The sequence below is a fragment of the Herpailurus yagouaroundi genome, unplaced genomic scaffold (assembly GCF_014898765.1).
Source record: "Herpailurus yagouaroundi ecotype Mexico unplaced genomic scaffold, PumYag 246, whole genome shotgun sequence".
Taxonomy (NCBI): domain Eukaryota; kingdom Metazoa; phylum Chordata; class Mammalia; order Carnivora; family Felidae; genus Herpailurus; species Herpailurus yagouaroundi.
Window position 1 is genome coordinate 8,866,432 of NW_024412463.1, and position 24,561 is coordinate 8,890,992.

Below are 24,561 nucleotides of genomic sequence, written 5' to 3' on the forward strand. Positions count from 1 at the left end.
GTCAAAGAGGTTGGTGCCTGTTTTCTCCTGTAGGATTTCGATGGTTTTCTGTCTCACATTTAGGTCTTTCATGCATTTTGAATTTATTTTTGTGTAGGTTGTAAGAAAGTGGTCTAGTTTCATTCTTCTGCATGTTGCTGTCCAATTCTCCCAGCACCATTTGTTGAAGAGACAGTCTTTTTTCCATAGGATACCCTTTCCTGCTTTGTCAAAGATTAGTTGGCCATACATTTGTGGGTCCATTTCTGGGTTCTTTATTCTCTTCCATTGATCTATGTGTCTGTTTTTGAGTCTGTGCCATACTGTCTGGATGATGACAGCTTTGTAATACAGTTTAAAGTCTGGAATTGTGATGCCTCCAGCTTGGGTTTTCCTTTTCAACATTACCTTGGCTATTCCGGGTCTTTTTTGGTTCCATACGAATTTCAGGATTGCTTGTTCTAGCTCTGTGGAGAATGCTGGTGTTGTTATTATTATTATTTTTTTAAGTTTAATTTTATTTTGAAAGAGAGAAAGAGCACAAGTGGGAGGAGGCAGAGAGAGAGAGAGAGAGAGAGAGAGAGAGAGTTCTGCACTGTCAGTGTAGAGCCCGATGTGGGCCTTGAATCCATGAACCCATGAACTATGAGATTATGCCCTGAGCCAAAGTGGGATGCTTAACAGACTGAGCCACCCAGGTGTCCCTGGTGTTATTTTGATAGGGATTGCATTGAATGTGTAGATTTATTTGGATAGTATTGACACTTTAATGCCATCCACAGCATTTAAAAAATTTTTGTTATAGCATTTTTCAGTTCTAAAATTTTCGTTTGGTTGTTTTTTTCCTGAAACTTTCTACTTTCTAAAATTTGTTTCAAGCATATTCATAAGTGTTCATTGAGACATTTTGATGACGGCTGCTCTAAAATCTTTGTCAGATAATTCCAACGTTTCTTGCATCTTGGTGTTGACATCTGTGGACTTTTTCTTGATATGACAAATGAGTTTTGATTGCAACTTGGACATCTTGGGTGCTGTGTTATGAGAGCCTGGATTGATCAAGCCTCCTGTTTGACCTTGCTCAGCAGGGGAAGTGGGTGGGTAGAGGCTTGACCCCCCAGGGGGGAGCTTCTCATTGCTCCTTGGGGAGGGGGTGGCTCCCCACCAGGCCACCCTGGGTAACTCCCCGGGAGAGAGTGATGCCTGGGGGAGCTACGATGCCCGTTCCTGCTCCCCACGTGCCTTCCACTGCTCCCGGGGGCAAGGGTGGCCTTGTTGCTGTCAGGCAGCAGCGAATGTCCCGACTGTCCCCCCCAGGCCTCCTCAGACACCGCCTGGCAAGGAGGGGAAGTAACTAAAGTAGGTCACCTCCACATACTGGAGTACTACTCAGCAATAACGAGGGTGAACTAACGAAACGTGCAGCACCACGAACGGATCTCAGGGGTGTCGTGGAAGGTTAGAAAAGTTACACGGTCTATAAGTCCATTTATGTGACATCTGGAAAAGGCAGAACAGTAGGGACGGAACCGGGTCTGTGGTTGCCAGACTGGGGGAGGTGAAGGGGCTGATCAGAAGAGGTGTGGGGTACCTGGAAGGTGGAGGTTTTCTGTACCCCAGTTTGGTTGGTGGCTATGCAGCTGTGTCTGCTTATCCAGATTCACAGAGCCATACGCTAGAAAGGTGAACCATACCGTATGTAAGTTGTAGCTTCGTTAAACTTTTTTTAAATGTTTATTTTTGAGAGAGAGAGAGAGAGCGCGTGTGCACACACGCGAATGGCGGAGGGGCAGAGAGAGAGGGAGACACAGAATCCCAAACAGGCTCCAGGCTCCAGGCTCTAGGCTCTGAGCTGTCAGCGCAGAGCCCGACGCGGGGCTCGAACTCACGGACCGTGAGATCATAATCTGAGCTGAAGTCAGATGCTTGACTGACTGAGCCACCCATGAGCCCCTAAACTTTTTTTTTTTAAGTTTATTTATTTATTTTGAGAGAGTGGGCAGGAGATGGGAAGGGAGGGGGAGACAGAGAATCCCAAGCAGGCTCCATGGTGTCAGTACAGAGCCCGATGCGGGGCTCGATGCCACGCATTGTGAGATGACCTGAGCCGAGGTAAAAAATAGGATGTGTAGGGGCGCCTGGGTGGCTCAGTCGGTTGAGCGTCCGACTTCAGCCCAGGTCATGATCTCGCTGTCTGTGGGTTCGAGCCCCGCATTGGGCTCTGTGCCGACAGCTTGGAGCCCGGAGCCTGTTTCCGATTCTGTGTCTCCCTCTCTCTCTGACCCTCCCCTGTTCATGCTCTGTGTCTCTCTGTCTCAAAAATAAATAAACATTAAAAAAAAAAATAGGATGTGTAACTGACCGGGCCCCACAGGCGCCCCTGAATTGTAGCTTCATTAGAAAACAGAACTCTGTGCCGGCTGGCACCACCAGAAGATGGAGGAGAGGTTTAAGGAGCCCCACACCTGTCAGCCAGAGGGCCATCTTTGTGGGTCCCAATCGACATGCCTTTAACGAGCGGAGCCCGCAGGCCCCTGTAACGCAGATCTGTGCGTCACGGTCCGTGCACACAGGGTGCACACGTGCCAAGAATGCCCAGCTGTGTTATGCATTCCCTGAGTGGGCGGTTGAGAAGGTAGGGGTTACTCCTGTAATCCTCTGAATCCCATCAATATCTGGGGCTCTCTGTCTTATCCTGCTTTGAATTCAGCCCTGCCATCTGTTTGCTGTTTTGCTGCCTAATTAATATAATTATATAAAACAATAAGCATCACCAATACCGTATTCTGAATTATGCTGTTTCATACCGTAAACACACAAATCTGTTTACAGCCTGTCAGGCAATCATGAATTATGGTGTTCTGTACCCTTTTATCGTATGCGTTCTGAGCCGCGAGGGGTCACGATCGGCCTCTAGCGTGGCCAGGCCTGCGGTGGCGAGAGCTGGCCTTGGGGGGTGTGGGAGCAGGCCAAGGTGACCTTTGCGGTCGTGTGTGTGTGTGTGTGTGTGTGTGTGTGTGGAAAAGGGAGGTGGTCCCGGGGGGCGGGGTCCCCCTTGGGTGATCCCCTTCTCCCAGTCGGCAAGAGAGCGTCCAGCTGCGCCTTCTCCGTCTGCCATGGAGGAGAGTGACAGTGACAGCGGTGCTAAGGACACGCCTCTTGTCATTTAAGCGAGAACGGTGCCTCTGTAGCTGCGAGTTTGTACCTAGATGTCTTTCTCCCCCTTTTGCAGTGGAGGAAACAAAGGCCCAGGGAAACGGAGTTCCCCCAAAAGAATCACAAAATATAGTTGGGCAGGTTGGCATCTGTGAATGTATTGCCTTCTCACTTAGCGTATCATGTCTCACGATACATTCCCAGATGTGGACCAGACACTCCCACGCCAGGACCTTGGCACTGGCCGTTCCTGCTGCCTGCAACCTCTTCCCCCCGATACCAGTGTGGCTCACTCCATCGCTAGCTTCCTGTGTTCTCACCTTCTAGGTGGGTCTCACCTGACTCATCCCAATTACAGCGGCACCCCTCCCTCCCTGCCTGACTCCTCTCCCCACCTCACCCCTCCCCTTCCTTACCATGCTCTGTTTTTTTCCGTAACACTTATCATTTTCTGGTATTTTATATAATTTATTTCAAAGAACTCTCTTACCTGTCTGTGTAGGGGTGTATCATAAGAGAGACCAACACACAAAATAGTATCTGACCCAGAGTAGGTGCTCCATAAACATTTGAGTGGATGAGAAAATGAATTTTCAACAGGTGGAAACTAAACAGAAATACTCTACTTGATGTCTTCCTGAACGGTGCTGGTTTTACCACTTTCCGTTTCAAATATTTTGCTAAATAAACCGAGTGCTTTGTTAATGCGAATGTCCCGATCGTTTTGGCACAGTGTCTGGCTGATGAGACCCAGTGTGGCAGAATGTACGGTTTTCTCAGCCAGGGAGAATGGGAGATGCATCCTGCCAGCTCTGTCGGCCAGTGAGGGTTCTTTGTGTCCACCGGCCTCTCTCCTGGCCGCCTCTTTCGCATTCCAACAAACGGTTTTGATCTCAAATGGATGTCAAAAAGCATGTGAGTACTTGAGCTGGGTTGCGGTCAGAAACAGTGGAAGATAATCTTGCTGGGGGTTAAAATGCTAATTTACGAGCTGTCTAGGCTCTTCAAAGAAACGGGTGAGAAAACAGATGGCGGAGGTCAGACACAGAGGCCGTCATCGATGCTAACTTAGCCTGGGAGGGTGACCAAAGGTTCACAGAGGGAAGCTGAGGAAACTCTGCATCAAGACCTTTCGATATTTGAAGAAAATAGAAAGTACGATGCCATTGCCAGAGGAGCTAATCAATTCTGACCCTTTCGATGCTGATGCGGTTGCCTATGAGAGCAGCGTGTCCCCGGAAACGTGGGTTATCATGGAGTCACTGCATGTGAGGGATGTCGTAAGGCAAAAATCACCACTGGTCAAAATTACCCTTAAAATTCTTTTAGGTACCATGTTGATATCATACTATTCAGTTAGCTCTTGCTATCGAACAGCCCAAAACATAGCGGCTTAAAATGACAACCATTTATTTAGCTAACGACGCTATGGGTCAGTGTTTTAGGCCGGGCTCCGCTGAGCGGGCCTTGTCTTGGCTGGGCTTACTCATGTGCCTGTGGGCAGCAGCCAGCTCTGTTACAGGGGGCTGGTCGGACTAAGGTGGCCTCCCCGGGATGGCTTGTCTCAGCTCCACATGGTCGCTCATCCTCCAGGCGGCTAGCGTGGGTTTGTTTCCAAGGCCGAAGCAGAGCTGAAGCATGCAGAGCTCTTGAGTGCCGGGCTGGGAACCAGCTCACTATCACTAATGCCCCTCTGTTACCCAGGGTCGAGGGGTAGATGAAAAGTCTCCAGATCATGATGGGAAGGGCAGCAAAGTCTCTCTCCTCTTTCCTTTCCTTTTCTTTCTTTCTTTCTTTCTTTCTTTCTTTCTTTCTTTCTTTCTTTCTTTCTTTAAGTTTTTTAAATGTTTATTTATTTTTGACAGAGAGAGAGACAGAGCACAAGTAGGGGAGGGGCAGAGAGAGAGGGAGACACAGAATCCAATGCAGGCTCCAGGCTTTGAGCTGTCAGCACGGAGCCCAATGTGGGGCTGGAACTCACCAACCACGGGATCATGACCTGAGCCGAAGTCAGATACTTAACTGACTGAGCCACCTAGGGGACCCTGCAAAGCCTCCCTTTCAAAGTCTGTGGAAATAGGGAGGTGTGAAGGACTATAGTTTTTGCAGCCCCTAACTGTATTCCTCAACCTCAGCCAGCTTTTCCTTTGGTGCTGAAACTTGTCCTATTTCCATGTTTAATCAGTACACATGCAGTAGGGGCCTTGTGTGTTCAGTACACGTGTAGGAAAAACACTGCCGGCTCCGGCATCGTGCTCAGCAGCGAGCTGCTCACGGCGGGAATCAAGTGGGCTTTGAGGCTGCTCGTTGTACATGGGTATTTGCTTATGGAGTTGACCTCTAGGGGCCATTGCCAAGAGATTGAAGTCATTATTTTCATTTTGTTCAGCCTCACTGCGTGTCGTGGCTCCACTGTAGAAACTGTAGAAACCTTTGGGAGTTTCTGACAGGTGAAAGACTGGAACAGCGTGGCTTGGCCCGCGTCGCAGGAGGAATCGCCTTAGACCGGAGTTTCGCGGACCCGAGTCGCACCCGCTCCTCAGAGCGGACCACGTGGGGAGCCGGGAGCCGGCAGCGCCGTCTGGTTTCACTGCGCACTGCTTACCGTTGACTTCTGGGGGGGAGGGGGCACGGGGTGGGTAGTCCCTGGATGGGCCCCTGAATCTGCCGTGGGGCTGACGCAGCTCTTCACCCAAGTTCGGCCATCTCTTGGTGGTCTTTTCCAACCCTGCACTTCATTCACTCACCAGTCACTTATCGAAGGCCTAGCAGGTGCCGGGCGGTGCTCGGGACACTGGGTCAATGGTTGAGAGTATACAGCCACTACCTGGAATGACTCGGAGACACTTTCACGGCAGGAGAAAATGTAACTCATTCTGTGAGTGGGATACACAAAGAGCAGAGGGCTCTTTCACTCTGCCTCCGCTTGGCCGGCTCTTCCCTAAAGCCCTGCTCCTGGCTAGTGGAGGCCGGAAGAAGAGTTAACGCGGGCTTACTGATTGTCGAGCTGGTACTTTAGGCCAGGCATGCTTCCAACCCGCTTAACTCTCACATGGGGGAGAGTTAACTCTCACCTCTGGGGGAGGTACCGCTATTTCCCCGTGTTAACGATGAGGAAACTGAGTCCCGAGGAGGCGGTGCAGATCGTCTGGGGTCACGGCACTAACAGGTAGGTGCAGGGCAGGATTTGAACCTTGCCTCCCCAGCCCCCTTCCTCACCCCTCGGTAGAGAAGATTAAATGTCTGGTCTCCCCAGTGTCCCCTCACCTCGTGTCCTCCCCCGCCACCCCCTGCAGTGTCTCCAGGTGTTGTCTGGTGGTCCACTCGTCCTGTTTGGGGGAGGGGGGTTCATTACAGAGTGAGTCTGCCTTCCAGATGCCCCCTTCCCAGCACTCTGTGAGCCCCACCCCAGACCCCGTCCAACCCGCAAGAGGACCCTGTGGCAGCTCAGGACAGCTCAGCCCTGGGGCCTCCCTCTGCCCAGCCTTGCTTTGCTCGGGCCGTGTCCTGCCATGGCCTCCTCTGGGAAATGGGGGGCAGCCCGGGGTCGCCCGGGCTTACACCTTCTCTTGTCCTGCTTGCCTTCCTGTGCTGGGCCCAAGCCCTCCTAACCGTCTTCCAGGGCCAGGAAAATTGGAGACTTTTCGTGTGTTTCCTGTATGAGTGTCCTGGGGCTGCGGTGGCCAAGTCCCCGACACTGGGAGGTTGAGAGCAGCACTGTGACCTCCCCTGGTCTGGAGGCCGGGGGTCTGGAATCCAGGTGTGGGCAGGGCTGGGCTCGCTCTGCAGGCTCTCAGGACGCCCCCTCCGGCCTCTGGCAGCTTCTGGTGGCTCCAGGTGCTCCTGGGCTTGTGACCACAACCCTCGTCTTTGCCTGCCTGGGCACGTGGCCTTCACATGGCTGTCTCTGTGTCGTCCCCCTTCTCACGTGGGCACTGGTCATTGGATTTAGTGCCCACGTACCTTCTGGTACAAGTCCTCTCACCTTGGGGCCCAGGACGTCTAATAAAGACAGAAGGTAATTGTGAAGAACTTTCACTGTCAACAACATCTCCTCTGGAGATGATGGTCTTTCCAGAAATCCTGATTTGCATTTGGGAAGCTGAATCTTACCTTGTTTCGCTGTCTGTCTTCCTTTAGGAGGGAATATGTCTCCCAGCAGCTTGCCCTTGGGCAAATGTTTCCCTCCCTCGGGGCCCCCTCCCCTGGAAGAGCAGCATTGCCTTCCAGAGGGGCAGCCTGGTGTGGATTGGGCGATTCAGCCCACGTAAAGCACTCGGGTGCTGGTGACGGGCACACGGCAGGCACTAAATGAGGCTCAGATGTGCTGATACAAACCTGTAGAAATGCTCCGCTCTTTGGGCAGATAGATGCCTCAGGCGGATGAGGGTGAACTGGATTAACTTGGAAAAGGAAGAAAGAGAGAAACAGGCCAATAACTGTCAGTGGATTGTTCCCCTTTTGTGCTTATGCTGTGATAAGAGCCTGTAGGTAGCATCTCCTTTATCCTCCTTGGTTCTCCTCATTTTACAAATGAGAGCCTAACTTTAGAGGAGCTTGCCCAAGCCATCCAGCGGCCGAGTGGCAGAACTGGGACTCGAGCCTGGGAGGTGGTCCTTCTTCGGCCCAGGGACCCCAGGGCCCCGGGAGAGCCGGGCAGAGATGCTGCCTGGCGCCTGGGACAGGGCACCCTCGGAGCCAGTCCCGACCTGACTCTCCTCCGTCCCTGCTCTCACCTGCAGTCCTCACCAGAGGCTACTCCACTGGGGGCACGGGGCAGAGGGAAGAAGGTCCGGTTTCTCTGGAAGGTCTGGCTGAAGGTGTCCCAGGTCAAGGTCTTAAATTGGAGGTGCATCCCCTGAAGTATGGGGCTATACGTTCAAGTGTGCAAGGTCATATCGGGGCCCCACGGATACACTTTTAAAAAGATCGTTACATATTTATTTTAATAATAGCTCTAAAGACAAAAACGATCATCTTTTTTTCTCCTCCAGTTAGGACAAGAACTTATTTACTTATTTATGTTTTTTACTCTGACGGGCAAAGCATGGCATCATGGTACCCACCTTGCATTCCTTGGCTGGTGAGGGTAAACGTCTTTTCACGTGTCTTTTTAAAAATTGTTTAGGGGCGCCTGGGTGGCGCAGTCGGTTGGGCGTCCGACTTCAGCCAGGTCACGATCTCGCGGTCCGTGAGTTCGAGCCCCGCTTCGGGCTCTGGGCTGATGGCTCGGAGCCTGGACCCTGTTTCTGATTCTGTGTCTCCCTCTCTCTCTGCCCCTCCCCCGTTCATGCTCTCTCTCTGTCCCCCAAAAAATAAATAAACGTTAAAAAAAAAAATAAAAAAAAATTGTTTTGATTTTAATTTTAAAAATTAATGGACTTTACTTTTTTTAAAAGTTTATTTATTTTGTGAGAGAGAGCGTGAATGGGGGAGAGGCAGAGAGAGAGAGAGAGAGAATCCCAAGCAGGCTCCACACTGTTCGCACAGAGCGCAGCATGGGGCTCAATCTCATGAATCGTGAGATCAGGACCTGAGTCGAAATCAAGAGTTGGATGCTTAACTGGCTGAGCCCCCGAGGTGCCCCCAGACTTTGCTTCTTTAGAGCAGTTTTGGGTTTTTAGAACGAGGGGAAAGTACAGAGGGCCCCCGAAGAGTGCGTACCCTTAGCCCTCATCCACTTCTGCGTGTGTTTGCCGTCTTGCATGCATGCGGCTGTTGTTACAGCCGATCGACCAGTATTAATCTGTTATTATTAACTGAAGCTCACGGTTTCCATTGGGCTCCCTCCTGGCGTTGCACATTCGGTGGGTTTGGACACGTGTAGTGATAACGCATCCACCTGCAGTGTTAAACAGAAGCGTTTCACTGCCCTAAACATCCTCTGTGCTCCACCAGGCCGTCCCTCCTTCCTCCCCACCAGGCCCCAGCAGCCACTGGTCTTTTTACTGTCTCCAGAGTCTTGTCCTTTCCAGAATGCCTCACGGGGTCATACAGGCTGTAGCCTTTTCAGGCTGGCTGCTTCCATTCAGTAACATACATTTACGGTTCCTCCGTGTCTCTTCGTGGCTTGGTCGCGTTTCTCTTTAGCGGTGGTTAACATTCCATCGTCAGATGGGGCACAGTTTCCATTTGCCTACTAAAGGACAGCTTGGCTGGTGTTAGCAGTCAGAATTAGAGTCGCTAGAAACATTCACGGGCAGGTTTTTGTATGAGCATCAAGTCGTGGCTTACAGGGGGAGGATCTAGTCTCCCCAACGGTATTTTTTTTTTTTTTTTTTTTTTTTTTACTTTCTAAAAGTTGATACACATGACATACAGTTTATCCTTTTAACCATTCCTAAGTGTGCAGTTCAGAGGCACCGAGTACATTCACATTGTTGAACACACGGTCCCCCTTTTAAAGCAGCCGTATTCCAGGGGCACCTGGTGGCTCAGTCAGAAGAGCATGTCATGTAACTCTTGATCTTGGAGCTGAGTTGGGTGTGGAGATTACTGAAATAAATAAAGTTAAAAAAAAGACAAACTTAAAACAACAACAAAGCAACCGTATTCCAGCAAACCCCAGTTATCCAGGGGTGGGGAGGAGGTCAGGGTCTGAGGGGTCCCCACACGGCACAACGACTGGCACCCGGGGGCTTGGGAAACTCGCAGCTCGAACAGTGGACCCAGCCCCGCATTCTTCCCCAAAAGTTCAGCATTTGGGGTAATACATTTGGGGTATATTTCTGTGTGGTCTTCTCTGTCAGCGTCCCAACATGAAGTTTTAGAACCTATTGGTGGCATTTCCGTGCTCTTTCTTTGCCCAGGTCCCTGGATGGGTTGTCTTTGGAAAAGGGGACTTTGGAAAATAGTCCCTTCTTTCCTGCAAATGTCTCCCTCCTCTCCGTTCACCTCCCTGTAAAGCTGCACACTCACAGCAATATTACTGGCCCGGGGGGCTCGGAGGAGGTGGGGGGCCGTGCACGTGGCAGAATGGAGGAGGCGAGGGGTCCTTCACACTCTCCACGTGGTGGACCCTGAGGATGGCAAGGAGGCGAGCCCCTGGCCGCGAGTCTTGCCAACCGGCTGGTCTTCCCAGAGCCTTCCCAACCTTGTGCCTCAATTTCCCCATTAGTCCAGCGGGAATCGTATGACCTGCTGCCACCTTGGTCCGGAGTGAGAAAAATTAGTAGTGGCCCTTTGAGGTCTCCCTGGAGGAGGGTGTCAGTTGGCTCATTATCTTGCCAGCCGGGATCAGCTGCTCCTAAAAGGCGTCCATTTTGCTGTGATCACAGAACAGGCTGCGGAGAGAGCCAAATAATCGTCGTGGCAGGTGTATCAGAAATGGAGCACTCTTTTTCTGGGGTTTCTGTTTTGAAGCCCGGCACCTCCCCACCGAGGCTGCTTTTCTCTTTCCGCCGAGGGAGGGCCGATGTCAGGGGCCATGCTCAACGTGATGCTCAGCCCTCAGCTCCCCGGGCAGGCCCCCCCGGACGCAACCCGAGTTTTCCTGGTCCCTCCTGGGCCCGTCTCAGGCTCTGGTACTCACCCTGGGGTGCGGGAACCCCGTGGGCCTCCTCCGTCTTGCCTGCCTGGACTCGCACAGTGGGTGCTTTGTGTTCCGTCCTGGGCTCTCCCCTGATGGCCTTAGAGGGTGGGGTCCAGGTCACCCCTCCGCCCAGCTCACCCTGAAGCCGACTCTGGGGGACCTCCTCCTTCCCCTCCCACTCCTCCTCCCCATCTCTTCCCAACTTGGGGACCGTCAGAACTGAGGGTTGGGAAATGGATTTCCTTCTTAGGGTTTAAGCTCTGGAATCCAGAAGTCTTTACTCTGTTTCTGCTGCAGCAACTCCAGCATGAGCCCTGCCCGCCCATCTCCCCCTGCACTTGCCACGTAGGAGCCGGCCCACGGACGCTGTGGGCCTGCTGGCTTTCTGGGGCCCCAGAGCTGCTCAGTGTGTGCACTGGGCCAGTTGCACAGCCAGCATCTCATTGCTCCCGGGAAGACCTTCCATGCACGAGCGGCCTTCTCGCCCTGTGGGGCCGCCGAGGCGTGTGTTCTATGTGATCTCCCATCGTTCCCTCGTCGAGTCACGCTCTGGCTGCCCCATGACACTTTATAGGCTCCTTCACCCTGTCTTTCTCTCTCCTCTGTGAGTGTTTCCTGGGGTCACCTCCCAAATAGAATCCTGGCAATGGCATCATCTTTTTGGGGGGAACCCAACATGACACAGCATCTCTTCTCAGAAACAGGGAATGGGGCCTGCTGACCGATGAGGGAAGAGACTCACTAGTTGATAGTTCAAACTGTCGAGGCGGATCTTTGGAAACCCGGATGAGTGGGCCCTTCCCCCACGCCTGGCACCGCGCCCAGCGTTCTCACAGACAGCGTTTCGGACGGCCCTCCCTGTAGCTCTGCCCGAGTGGCCTCTTCTCAGCGCCGAGGGGTCTGGGTCTCGGGGCTAATCTGCCCGCCAGCCGAGGAAGCAGGGACCGACACTCAGTTCCCATGGTTCCCAGGGGGAGCACCTCGAAATTCCTCAGCTAGCAGAAAGGCTGCGGCACCTCGAGGTCAGCCATTGTCTCCCGTTGGCATCAGCACCAAGGAATTCCAGGACCCCCTTCTGATCTCTACAGACCCTCGTCTTTGAGCCTTTCCCGAAAAAATTACATCGCGCCAGATGCTTTGCGGCAGGGGAGACGGTGGCGCGAGAGCCATTCGAGGGGCAGCGACCTGGAGGGCGGGTTTCACGTTACAGAGGAGTCTGTCTGACGGCGTTGGCCGATTCCTGTGGTGTGAACACCCCCAGCACGGCCAGTCCCAAGCTATGAACGTGACGGGTGGGAGGTGACGGCAGCGTGGAGTGCCACACCGTTGTGTGGCGTGCCCACTATGCCGACACAGCGAGAATGACCCCGAGGGCACCGAGAATGGTGAGGTGGAATCAAATAATTGGCAAGTGACGAGCTTCAAGTATTTAGTACCTTTTTTAGGGAGGTAAAATTCACGTAGCCCCACACTCCCCATTTTCACTATTTATGTATGTATGTATTTATTTATTTATCTATTTTTGAACATGAAATTTATTGTCAGGTTGGTTTCCATACAACACCCAGTGCTCATCCCAACCATTTTCACTATTTTACTTTATTATTATTATTTTTAATGTTTGTTTATTTTTGAGAGAGAGAGAGAGAGACAGAAAGACAGAGCGTGAGCAGGGGAGGGGCAGAGAAAGAGGGAGACACAGAGTCTGAAGCCGGCTCCAGGATCCAAGCTGTCAGCACAGAGCCCCACGCGGGGCTCGAACTCACAAACCGCGAGATCGTGACCTGAGCTGAAGTCGGACGCTGAACCGACTGAGCCCCCCAGGTGCCCCATTTTCACTATTTAAAAATTTTTTTTTTTTCAACGTTTTTTTTTTTTTGGGAAAAGAGAGAAAGAACATGAACGGGGGAGGGGCAGAGACAGAGGGAGACACAGAATCGGAAACAGGCTCCAGGCTCCGAGCCATCAGCCCAGAGCCCGACGCGGGGCTCGAACTCACGGACCGCGAGATCGCGAGATCCCGCGAGATCGCGAGATCGTGACCTGGCTGAAGTCGGACGCTTAACCGACTGCGCCACCCAGGCGCCCCCCATTTTCACTATTTTAAAGTGGACATTTGGGCAGCATGAAGTACATCCACTGCCAGAACGTTTTCATCCCTGCCGAGGAAGCCCTGAACCTGATCAAGCGGTCACCCCTCATTCTCTCTCTCCATCCCTGGCCATCATCGTAATCTGCTTTCCGTGTCTATGAATGTGCCCCATCTGGGTTTTTCACGCAAACGGAATCGTACGCTACGTGACCTCTCGGGTCTGGCTTCTTGCACGTGGCGTGTGTGTTCATGGCTCGTCCACATTGCGGTGTGTTTCAGCACTGCCTTCCTTGCTATGGCTGAAGGGGCCTCCTTGTCTGGGTATGTCGCGTTTTGGTTACCTGTTCATCCATCAGTGGACATCTGGGCTGTTTCTGCCTTTTGGCTGTTTCGAAATGTGCTGCTGTAAACATTCACATACACATTTTTATTTGAGCTCCTCTCTTTAGTTCTTTGGGGGTATTATGTGCCCAGAAGTGGGCTTGCTGGGTCATACGGTATTCCAAGTTTCACTTTTTGAGGAGCCTCTGAATTGTGGTTCGCCATCTTACATTCCTATAAGCAGTGCTCGTGTGTCCTCACTTCCCGGCATCCTCACGGACACCTGTCATTTCCAGTTCCTAGCCATGCTAGCTGCTGTGAGGTCATGTCTTATCGGGGTTTTGATGTACGCTTTTTTTTTTCTGATGACTGGTAGTGTTTAGCATCCATGCACGTGCTTTTGGCTGTTTGTAAATCTTCCTTGGAAAAGTGGGTGTTCAAGTCCTTTGCTCGTTTTTCAGTTGACTTGGTAGTTCTTTTGTTATTGAGTTGTAAGGGTTCTTTATTCTGCATGGACCAGACGTATGATTTGCGAGTACGTTCTCCCATTCTGTGAGCTGTCTTTTCACTTTCTTGATAGTGTCCTTTGATGCTCAAAAGTTTAACTTTGGTAAAAAAATATATATATAAAAAGTTGGTATAAAATTATATTTTAAGAAAGTTTAGTATACAATTATATAAAATTGATTTAAAAAGGTGTTTTTTTTTTTTTTTAAATCACTCATGCTTTTGGTGTCATATCTAAGAATCCACTGCCGGATCAAAGGTCATGAAGATTTACTCCTGTGTTTTCCTCTAAGAGTTTTGTAGTTTTAGTTATTACATGTAGGTCTTTGATCGATTTTCAGTTGATGTGAGATAGGGAGTTCTACTTCATTCTTCTACGTGTGACCATCCAGTAGTATATCTTTGTTTTTAACATAGCTTATTGTAAGTTTATGTAATTTAACTCTTAATAATGGCCGTGTTTAACAACCGGCTTGCACAATTCCTGAAAATCAGCTCTCAGGAGGCAGTGTGAGCTGATATGAGCCAATATGAAATGGTTTCAGCGACTATTTCCACCTTACCTGCTTGCTGCAAAAGGCAGGAGTTTGTATTTGTTTTTCTTAAGGAGCCCAGCTGGGGGATGACCACAGTGTGCTTACAGAGCTCCTGGGGAGTGAGTGTCTGGGCAAGGAGCATCTGAAGACCCCTGCTCCTGTAGCCATGGGCTCGTCCACCCTCCTGCCGTTGAATCTGGCTTTCCCCCTCCCCTGGTTCAAAGAACGTGGCTGGGTCTCTCTGCCTGTCTTGCCTCCACATTTGCCCAGCTCTTCCCTCTGGCTCAGAGGGAACTGATTATGTCCCAGCCGGTGTGGAGGGCTTTTGGAAGCCCCACCTGTGAGCAGAGACCCAAGCCTGATCCTGAGGTTGAGAAAGTGCCCCTTCTCTGGTTGGGTAAATAAAATACTGGATGCTCAGCAACGTTTGGATTTCAGGTAGATAACCCATGATTTTTAGTATAAGCGTGACCCGTGCGAGATTGGGGTAGACTTCTACTAAAGAATTATGCATTGTTTCTCTGAAATTCATTTAGTTGGGATCTTGTGTTTTCATTTGCTGAATCTGTTAGGCTCTCCCTCAGGTCAGCGTTCTAACTTTCTGCCCTCTTCCAACAGCAGGGACTCAGAACCCCAGGGTGAAAAGGGTCCGAGGGCAGTGCCGATTCGCTGCCCGTTTTACAGGTCTGGAAACTGAGTCCCAGCGTGAACTTTTCTTTCTCATGAAGTCAGCGCATTTTCTGAGTGTCCCCTCTGCACAGGGCCCTGTGCTGGGTGTTGGGAGTGACAGTGACAAGACTGCCGTGGGCCTGGGTAGGGGGCGGGAGTCAAGAGTTCCCTTTCGGCATGTGAAATAGACAGGATGCAGACAGACCTAGGTCCGGATCCTGCTTTGCCATGTGTCAGCTGCCTGTGAAGTCGCTTCCGCTCTTGGAGCCTCTGTCTCCCCTTTCCTAACGTGGGGATGACAGTGCTTCTCTTGGGGGATTGTTCCCGGGCTTCAGTGGAGCGACGGCATGCCTGGTGGGGGCAGGGAAGAGTTTACTGCACGATCAGAGGAGAGAGGTACCATGGTAAAGTTTGGTTGTTGCCCACAGGTCGCCAGGCATCCTGGGCCACCCGGATGATGCAGGATGGAGGTGCCAGAACTCACTCGCCCTGCCTCGCCTGCCCGGGACCAGCCAGCTCCTGCCCCTGGACACCCAGGAGCCTCAGGTGGGCAGGTCTCACCTCACCTGACCCTGGGCCCCGTCATTCTGTCACCGGAGCAGGGTCTGGCCCCTGCCGTGTTCCTGAAGGCCCTGCCCATCCCGCTGTACCACACGGGGCCCCCGGGGGGCCTCCAGCCACGTGCCCCCCTGGTGACGGGCAGCCTGGATGGGGGCGGCGGACCCTTTATCCTCAGCCCCCTGCTGCAGCCCGAAGGCCCCGGCCCCACCCAGGCGGGGAAGCCGGCGGCCCCGACCCTCACCGTGAACATTGTGGGCACGCTGCCCGTCCTGTCGCCGGGCCTGGGGCCCACGCTGGGCAGCCCGGGGAAGGTACGGAACGCCGGCAAGTACCTCTGCCCACACTGTGGCCGCGACTGCCTGAAGCCCAGTGTTCTGGAGAAGCACATCCGGTCCCACACGGGCGAGAGGCCCTTCCCGTGTGCCACCTGCGGCATCGCCTTTAAGACCCAGAGCAACCTGTACAAGCACAGGCGCACCCAGACGCATCTCAACCACTCCCGGCTGTCTTCGGAGTCTGAGGGAGGGGGCGGCAGCCTCCCGGAGGAGGGGGACGGGGCCGGAGAGAGCTCCAGGGCAGCGGGCACAGGGGACGGCTGGAGCCAGAGCCGATCCGGGAGGCCCCTCTCTCCAGGCGCCCAGGGTGCCGGGCGCTGCCCGGTGTCAGCCATGCACCCGTCTTCTGTCGCTAAGACCCTGGGTCTGAAGTTGGAAGCCGTTCCCCGTCCGGGGTCCGCACCAGCCGACAGAGAGACCCCCGTGGACTCTGCCCACGCGGCCTCCCCCGCGCGCACCCTGGCCGGCGGCACCCAGCTGAGGCGGAAGTCGCCAGAGCAGCTGTCCCCGACCGCCGGCCTGCCGTGCGCCCCGCGGCAGCAGGCGGCGCCGTCCTCGGAGAAAGCCCGGGACGCCAGGGCCTCGGAGGGCCGGCTGAGGAAGTGTGAGAGCACGGACTCGGGCTACCTGTCCCGCTCGGACAGTGCGGAGCAGCCGCCGGCCCCCGGCAGCCCCCTGCGTGGCCTGTCGGAGGGGGAGGCGGCCCCGGGCCCGCGGCTGGAGCGGCAGCTGGAGCAGCGCATCGCCTGGCTCATCTCTCACAACCAGGCCGTGGTGGACGACTCCCAGCTGGACAACGTGCGGCCCCGTAAGACGGTCCTGTGCAAGCAGGGCAGCATCGACCTGCCCATGCCCTACACCTACAAGGACTCCTTCCACTTCGACATCCGGGCGCCGCCCTCCGGCCGGAGGAAGCCCGCCGCCCTGGGCCCGGCCCGCTCTACCTTCACGCCCCCCGACAAGGGGCGCCCAGTCTTCTTCCATTCCGTCCCCACCCAGCTCTCCTCCACCGTGGCGTGCGTGCCCATCACCAGGAGCAACTCGCTGCCCTTCGTCGAGGGCACGGGAACGTGGCAGGAGCCGCCGGACCCGCGGGACGCCGGTCCCCGGAGGCAGAAGCCTCTGAGCCCCAGGCCCGCCCCTGCCCGGCCGGCAGACGTCCCCGGCGGTCACCCCCGGGCCCTGGTCAGACAGGCGGCCGTGGAGGACCTGCCGTGTCCCCTCACCGGAGACGGCCCGGCCCCCACAGAGGACCTGGGTGGAAGCAGAGCGGCTGCGGGGGAGGGGGCGGCCAGCAGGGGCGGAGCAGCCGGGAAGAAGTGCGGCCAGAGGCCGCTGAAGATGTTCTCCCAGGACAAGTGGCAGGTGTATGGGAAAGAGACATTCAAGAGAATCTACCAGAAAATGAAAACCAGCTACCACGGAGGCAAGAAGGCACGGGAGGGGACGGTGGGGAGTGGGACAGAGCTAGGTCGTCCTCTTCAGGAAGAGGTAGCAGGGGACGAGGGCACAGCCCCATCGCAGGGCGGGCGGACCCCTGTCCGTGGAGATGTGTCTGTGGGGACCCAGCCGGGGCCTTGGGGACGTCCACTGGCCCAGGAGGGCTTCCCAGTGATGGATCCAGCCACGGAGGGGGAGACGGCAGCCAGAGCAGGGGGCAGGGACCAGCCCAGGGCGAACAGGGCCACCTTACCCTCCACCCTCAGCTGCAGAGAACCCCCCCGTTCGGGCAGCAAGACCCCTCTGCTTCCTCCAAATGGGAGGCTGGAGCTGGGGACTCAGCGGCCCGTAGCACCTGGTCCCCTCAAGGGAGGTAACCTAGAGGCTCCCATGCCGGTTTCGGCAGACCCTAACCTGGAAGGAGGCACCCGTGGTGGGGGCGGCGAGGAGACCTGCCAGCAGGCCCCAACGGTGTCGAGGCAACCCAGCGGTGGCACTGGGGAGCCCCAGCCTTCAGAGGACAAGCTCCCATCGGAGAGAAAGAAGCTGAAGGTCGAGAAGCTGAGCTGCCAGGAGCCGCCAGAGCCCGTGGGAGCAGAAGGAGAGACCCCGAGTGGCCCCGGGCAGGCCACCTCCCCGCCATCTCACAACCAGGACGGTGATCCTGGGGACAAGCTGGGAGAGCCGCGCGGGAGTGCTGATGGCGTGGCGGGGGGCAGGGCTGGGGAGCCAGCAAAGCCGTCGGAAGTTTGTGGCGTCTCCTCTGCTGTTCCATCTGTGGCCCTGAGGCAGGTCCTGCAGGACCCGTGTCCTGCAGCTGTGTCCCCTGGACGTCACCCCCAGCTGGCCACGCAGCCCCAGGCCCCCGGCGTCCTCACTGCCCCGGCAGACACTGCCTTTGCCCCCAAGTACCTGCTCAGGCTGCCTCAGGGTGAGGCCTGCCCCCCACCTCCCACCGCCCAGGATCCCAGACGAGGCCAGGACCCGCTCTGCAGGAGAAGGTGGCCGGAGGAACAGCCCTCCGTTGTTGGGCCAGGGCTGGGGACCCGCCTGCCGCCCTGCCCAGCCACAGGCTTGGCCTCCGGTGGAGCAGACATCTTCGAGGAGGATCCCGGCTGGTCCAGGCACTGGGGCAGGAGAAAGGGGGTGCAGGGAGAGGAGAAGCCAGACTTGGATGCCGACACCCCAGCAGCAGGGCCGTCCCCTGGCTCATCCTCCGGTGTCTCCAGGGAGACGACCTCCTTCCTGCCCACCCCAGCGTGTGCCACCCAGAAGAGTGGGACCTCTGAGCCCCGACACCTCTGCGTGGGTAGCACTTCAGTGGGGGCCAGGCCCTCTGGGGGTGTCCTGAGTCCCTGTGCCCTCGGCAGGGAGTTGGGCGGACCTCCCGAGAATGCCCCGGAAAACCCCCCCTCAGGGCCTCTGGCCGGGCTCAGTTCCTGCTGCTGCTTCCTCACGGCCCCCGCGTCCCCGGGCTGGCCCCAGCTGGCCTCGTGTACCCACTCAGAAACCCTGCGGAGCACCAGGGCCCAGGGCCCCTTCCCATCCTTGAGGGCTGAGCCCCGACTCACGTGGTGTTGCCTGAGCCGAAGCCTGCCTCTGCCCACAGAGCAGAAGGAAACGACCGCCTCTGTCTACTTGGCTCTGCACTTCCTCGGTGGCAGCACCCGGGACGAGGGTCCAGATGCCCGGCCCCTGAGCAGGGCGGTGGTGGGAGGACGGACGAGGACGGCCCTGGGAGAAGGAGGGCAGGTGCGGACAGCAAAGGTAACACCCCCCCCCCCCCCGCCCCTTTGCCCAGGGCCCTGGGGCTGGGGGAGCGTGCTTGGCAGGTGGCGCTTGTAGTGAAGGAGAGGGAGCGGGAAGCCGGCCTTGTAACACCTGCCGTCTGCTCCCGTAGGAGGCTGAGCTGTCACATACGGGGCAAGATCGGACAGGGCTGAATGTGCAACACAAAAGAAAACAGACTCATGCAAACAGAAATGTCAAGGGAAAGAATTACTGCACCCAGGACCCTGGATGAGATACTTTTCATCACTAGACCTTAAATTTTACTCTGAGCTTCCTGGTAACAGCAGCAAAAAGTGAAATGAAACCCTGCCGAGGAGAGGGTTCTCTGGGCAACCTAAGATTATAAACCAGAAACTCTTACCGAGAGATAGATTCCAGGTGAAACCCCTTCTCTTAAAAGGAGAGAGTCGTTGGGGTGCCTGGCTGGTTCAGGCGGTAGAGCATGTGACTCTCGACCTTGGGGCTGTGAGTTTAAGCCCCACATTGGACGTAGAGATTACTTAAAAAAAAAAAAAATAGAATTACCGTACTGGGGACTGAGGAAACAATTACTATGATCAGATTCAACTCGCGTCTGAGTTTCCTGGGAGCAGTGGCTAAAAGGGAAGGGGGCTGAGTGCTGCAGAGTGTCCACCTGTTACCTAAGTGGTAGGTGTGTGGTCCCAACTTAAGAGCGCATCCGTATGTCTGGGTTATGTCCTGCTCTGAGATATCTTGGGCCAGGGCAGCCGGAGAGTATCCTGAAGCCTCGGTTCTGGTGTAGCCGTGCGGAACAGTGCCTGGACTCCAGAGCCCCACAGGCTGCTCTTGATCCCGAGAATGGCGATTAATAAAGAATGTGCTGGGTCCAAGACCCAGTTTGGCCTGCCTTCCTCCGCCAGGCAATTAGGCACGGGATGCAGGGGTTCCTAGAGAGATGGATGGAGTTGGGGGTGGGGGCAGGGCTGGCTACGGTGTCGCCTGGGCCCCCAGTTAGCACTGTAGGGCTCTCAGCAGTATGATGCCAACGTGCCGGGTATTTTCAGCTCTTCTGCCCAGTGGCCTCAGGGATGGTGTCCCAGGAGCGGGTGTCTGAGCCTGAATGGAAGAAAGGACCGCCTTGGAGGAAGGCAAAGCTGTTTCGGGGGAGTGGCAAACAGAAGAGGCTGAGCGTCCGCTCCAGAAGGTAGGGTGTGTGACCCACTGTCCGTCTCACACGTGCCCAGCGTATCTGGAACTACAAGGGGCGGTTCCACTAACTCCCGGGAAGACCTTCGTGGGGTTCCAGAGCTGTCCGTGTGCTCCAGAGGAAGGGCTTGTGTGTGGGAGTGAGGGTCTGGAGGTCCGTGGGTAAAGGAATCAGTTGGTTCTCCATCAGCCCATCTGCACAGTCCCCCTACCCCCGATCGGATCGTGTGTTTCTTTGGAGGGCCAAACATTCCAAGGCCAGGAGTCCAATAAATATTTGAAATAACTGAGTTGAAAACACATCCACTGGCTTAAGTCCTGAGGAGAGAGTGCATTAATTATTTACAGCTTTTATTGCTTTTTTTATTTATGCAAGCGGTGCGTGTCCTTTGCAGAAAAATTGGGAAATACAGACGAGCAAAGAGGAGATGATAAAGCATCCTAGTCCTCGTGCTCGGGGTAACGCCACCAGTGCGTGGGGCGCTCCCTTCCAGACTTTTCCCTGTGATGTGTGTGCACACACAGCATCTCCTGACAGCAAATGGGACGCACAGGTTTTTACTAATACACTCTTTCATCACACCGTTCTTTGATGGTCTCGCCCCTTTGCTCCAAACCCTCTAACCACTGTGGACAAGGGGGAAAGGCCCCTCTTTAGTCAGGCCCCAGCCCCTCCGTGCCACCCGAGAAGCCGTTGTCTGATTTTTCCCATGGCCTCATGTCCTGCTCACGGTGACTTTGAGCCTCCTCCCCCTCTTCCATTCTCAAATTCACACTCTGAACCCAGGTCCCGGCTGCTTTCCCAAATCCCCCGCCACGTCTTGGCCCCCTATTCTCCCCTCCCTGGAAGGCTCCCACCTTCTGCCCCCATTGTCAGTATTTGACCCAAACCCGAGATACTCTTCAAGAGGCCGGGCAGGGTCTGAATTCTTCCCTGCAGCTGCTCAGAACCTCGGCGGCTGGAGAAGACACGTCCTCTGGACGTGCCTGGAGAGGGGGCCCCGGCTCAGCTGTCTGCCAGGCCCGCGTGTCCAGGGCTGACACGGCTAAGGGCTTGCTGTGCCCCGGGTGCCGTGTAATGACCCCGCCCCATTTTCCTCCCGAGGAGCCCGAGACGCAGACAGATCAGGTGGCCAGATGTGGCCTCACGGACCCAGATGTGAATCAGCAAGTCTTCCCCCAGAGCCTGGTTGCTCCGCGCTCCACAGCCCGCGTTGGCCTGACAGTCACCTGGAGTTTTCTGGGTTTTCTTGTGATGCTGAGTCACAGTCCTCCGGTCTGGGGCCTGAGCTGGCGTTTCCCACGGGCTCCCAGGTGATGCTAAGGGTGCCGGCCCAGGGAGCACTCTTGGAGGAGCCATGCTAGTGTTGCCCCAAGCCACGTTTCAGCCCACCTGTCCGTTGCCAAACGAAAGAAGGATTGCTCTGTGTCACGGGGACATCCGGCCCTACCCCGCACCCCTGAACCGTGCAGAGTGGGGGAGGGATGGCTCCCTCGGGGAATATTTGGGTGCCCTTTTCAGACCGAATGAACGCTAGCCAGACTGAAGAGTAGCTGCCCGTGGATTCTGGGAGCACAGGGACACTGGCATGTGGCCTCGTCCCTCCAGCGGTATCTCCCACGTTGGACTGACCTGGAAGGAGTGCTAGGTTACACGGAGTGACAGCCGCCAGGCTGTTTCTGGGTGTCAAGTCACGGGCCCGGGAGTTGTGGGGAGAGGGCCGAGCGTGCGTGCCTGTTAGCCACTCCCGCCTCCCGGGACCCCACCCAATGCAACAGCTCAGCACCGTGTACCTGCCAGGTGCCGGGTGCCGCAGGTGGAGGCTGTGCAGGAACCCTTCCCAGCGCGGCTGCTGGTGCCAGGCCCACGCCCTGGGAGGCCCGGAGAGGTGTGCCAGCACCTCCTGGGCCGCACATGGCCTGTGTGGGAATCTTGTTAGGCCTGACCGTATCTAAAAGTCTTGGCTCTTAGTAGCCAGATAAATACCAGGAGAGTTCACAGAAAAATCTGGATTTCCAGCTTGTCTTGAAACATCTGAAGCCCTGGGGATGCCAGGCCCGCCTTCTTGCATGGCAGCAGCTGGCGGGAGCTGAGAGTGACCGCCTCATGGGCAGCGCCCGTGCTCCCCAGCTTGCTCAGGCCCCATCTCTCCCTGTCGTGTGATGTTCGAGTTTGCAAACCTTGGTCTTAACGTGCGGCCTGGTCGGGGGGGGGGGGGGGGCAGAAGACTGCCTCCCCAGCCAGCGAGCTTCTCGGCAAGAGCCCGTGGGTGGCAAGGTGAGGGGACATTGGCCCCAGTGTGGAACCAGGAGGGGTCTGAATTCAGACTGGGCAGCTCTGTCCTGGAGCCCCTGACTGGGTGAAGTGAGAATGGGGCCACTGAAATTTTTATGTCCATTGAGCATTTATTGGGCAACTGTGATTCATTTGTCGTTTGTGCCTTTTTTGGCTTACAACCGTCCTGAGTTCATGTCAGCTTCGGGGCTTGGCACTTGCAGGCCCCCCCCCCCCCACCTCCTCCTGCAGAGCTCACCTGTGGCTGTTCACATAGCTGGCTCCCCCTCCTCTCAGGCAAGACCTCGCTATCACAGTGGGACCTCCTCGACCTCTGTACTTTGATGGTCCCCCCTCCCGTCATCTGGTTTCATTGCCTTCACAGCCTGTTGGCAGAATTCGTTTTTTTGAGGCATAGAATTCATGGTAGCTTCCTGCTGCTTTTTTTTTTTTTTTTAAAGTTTGTTTATTTGTCTGAGAGAGACACTGTGTGAGTCGGGGAGGTGCAGAGAGAGAGGGAGAGAATCCCAAGCAGGCTCTGCACTGTCAGCACAGAGCCCGATGTGGGGCTCGAACTCACAAACCGTGAGATCATGACCTGAGCTGAAACTAAGAGATGCTTAACTGGCTCAGCCACCCAGGTGCCCCTTGTGGTAGCTTGTTTCTTAAAGACCAGCAGTGGAGACAGAATGTGCCTCTGCTGCCTTGTCTCTGACTTCTAAAGCTTCTGAAGGGCTTGCCTGATTAGGTCAGGCCCACCCAGGATAATCTGGCTTTTGATTAGAAACTTTAATTGCATCAGCAAATCCTCAAGAGGAGAGGATTACACAAAGGCGTGACCTACAGGATCACCCCAGGCTGTGTCTGCCGGGCCCAGCTTTCCCCAGCTCACCCAGCTAATGGAATTAGAGTTGCAACCAGTTGAGTTTTCTGACCCAGTGCCTTGCATCAGATCATTCATGATGAACGGTCCTCTTAGTGAAGGACACACATGTCTGGGGAGGTGTTCGGAGGGGAATATGATGCTGGCCTTCTAAGAAAGTTGCTTCTAAAGGCAGTTTCTTATGAAGCCACTGGTTCAATGGCACTTGGCCTGCAAAGATTTGATAAAGGAGATGACCAATTCGTTTGACTTGCGTGAGGTGTCAAACTCAATCCATTTTCTGGTGGTGGGTGGCACAGTTAGATGATAGAGCTTTTTGGAGAAATGTGCTGCTTCTCTTTCGTATTTGGTCCAGCTTCAGAGACGTGGATCGGCGCCCGCTCTCAGTGCTGGTGCGGGGAAAATGCTGAAAGGTGGTGCCTAGAGGTGCTTCAGCTCACTGTTCTGGAAGCCATGCACAGAGCTCGTGTTTTGTCTTCAATGTGTTGAAATCTGTCCATCTCTCGCATAGTAACTTAGGGCGAATTTGTAACAGAAGTTAATAGTAACATAGGATTTGCATACACTTACTTTGCAGGTAACCAAACGGAAAAACTAATTTGATGAAGGGTTGCTTGGGCTGTCTACCTACCCACCTACCTGGCTACCGTCTATCACTGTTGCTGCTGTAACAAACCACCAGTTTAACGTAGATGCGTTTTTAAACAACCCCAGTGTATTATTTCAAAGTTCTGTAGGTCAGAGCTCATTAAGGGGTCACCTGACAAGATCAAGGTGCCAGCAGGGCCGCGTTCCTTCTGGAGGCTCCTGTGGAGAATGGGCTTCCTACTCATTTGCGTTGTTGGCAGAATTTTGCTCCATGGCTGGTGGCCCCTCGTGTGTGTCCTGAACCGGCAAGGGCGGGCTGGGTCCCTTTTCACCCTTCAGGCACCTGCTCCTTCCTGTCCAGCTGCATTTCTCTGACCTTCTGCCTCTCTTTCATTTTTAAGGACTCACGTGGTTAGGCTCGGTTTACCTGGCTAATCCAGGACGTCCTCGTCATCATGGGGTCTGTGCCCTTAATCACATTCACAAAGTCCCTTTTACCACGGAAGGTAACCTAGTCACAGCTCTGGGGATTAGCATATGGGCATCTTTTAGGGTGGGGTCATTATTCCACACCGTCCACCTGTCCATCTGTCTGTCCAGCCACATGTGTATGACCGTATATATGCACGTATGCATCCGTGGACGTACGTGTCTACCCGCTCACGTACGTGGGTGTACGCGAATGTCTGTCGTTCGTCCGCTCGCGGGTTCTCAGGAAAGGGGTCTGTTT

The 24,561-nt window shown here is 54.9% G+C and overlaps 1 protein-coding gene across 5 annotated transcripts in view; it reads left to right on the forward strand.

Moving 5' to 3' along the window:
- ZNF831 (zinc finger protein 831) overlaps window positions 1-24,561 on the forward strand; it is a 108,368-nt gene that overhangs the window by 27,860 nt on the left and 55,947 nt on the right. For 4 of the 5 annotated variants that reach the window (XM_040459793.1, XM_040459794.1, XM_040459796.1 and 1 more), the window contains 2 exons: window positions 15,220-18,894; window positions 19,944-20,083. In XM_040459793.1, coding sequence (XP_040315727.1) covers window positions 15,256-18,894; window positions 19,944-20,083 — 3,779 coding nt within the window. In that variant the 5' untranslated portion in view covers window positions 15,220-15,255. The remainder of the gene's footprint in view (window positions 1-15,219; window positions 18,895-19,943; window positions 20,084-24,561) is intronic. The other variant, XM_040459795.1, reaches the window with a different exon arrangement.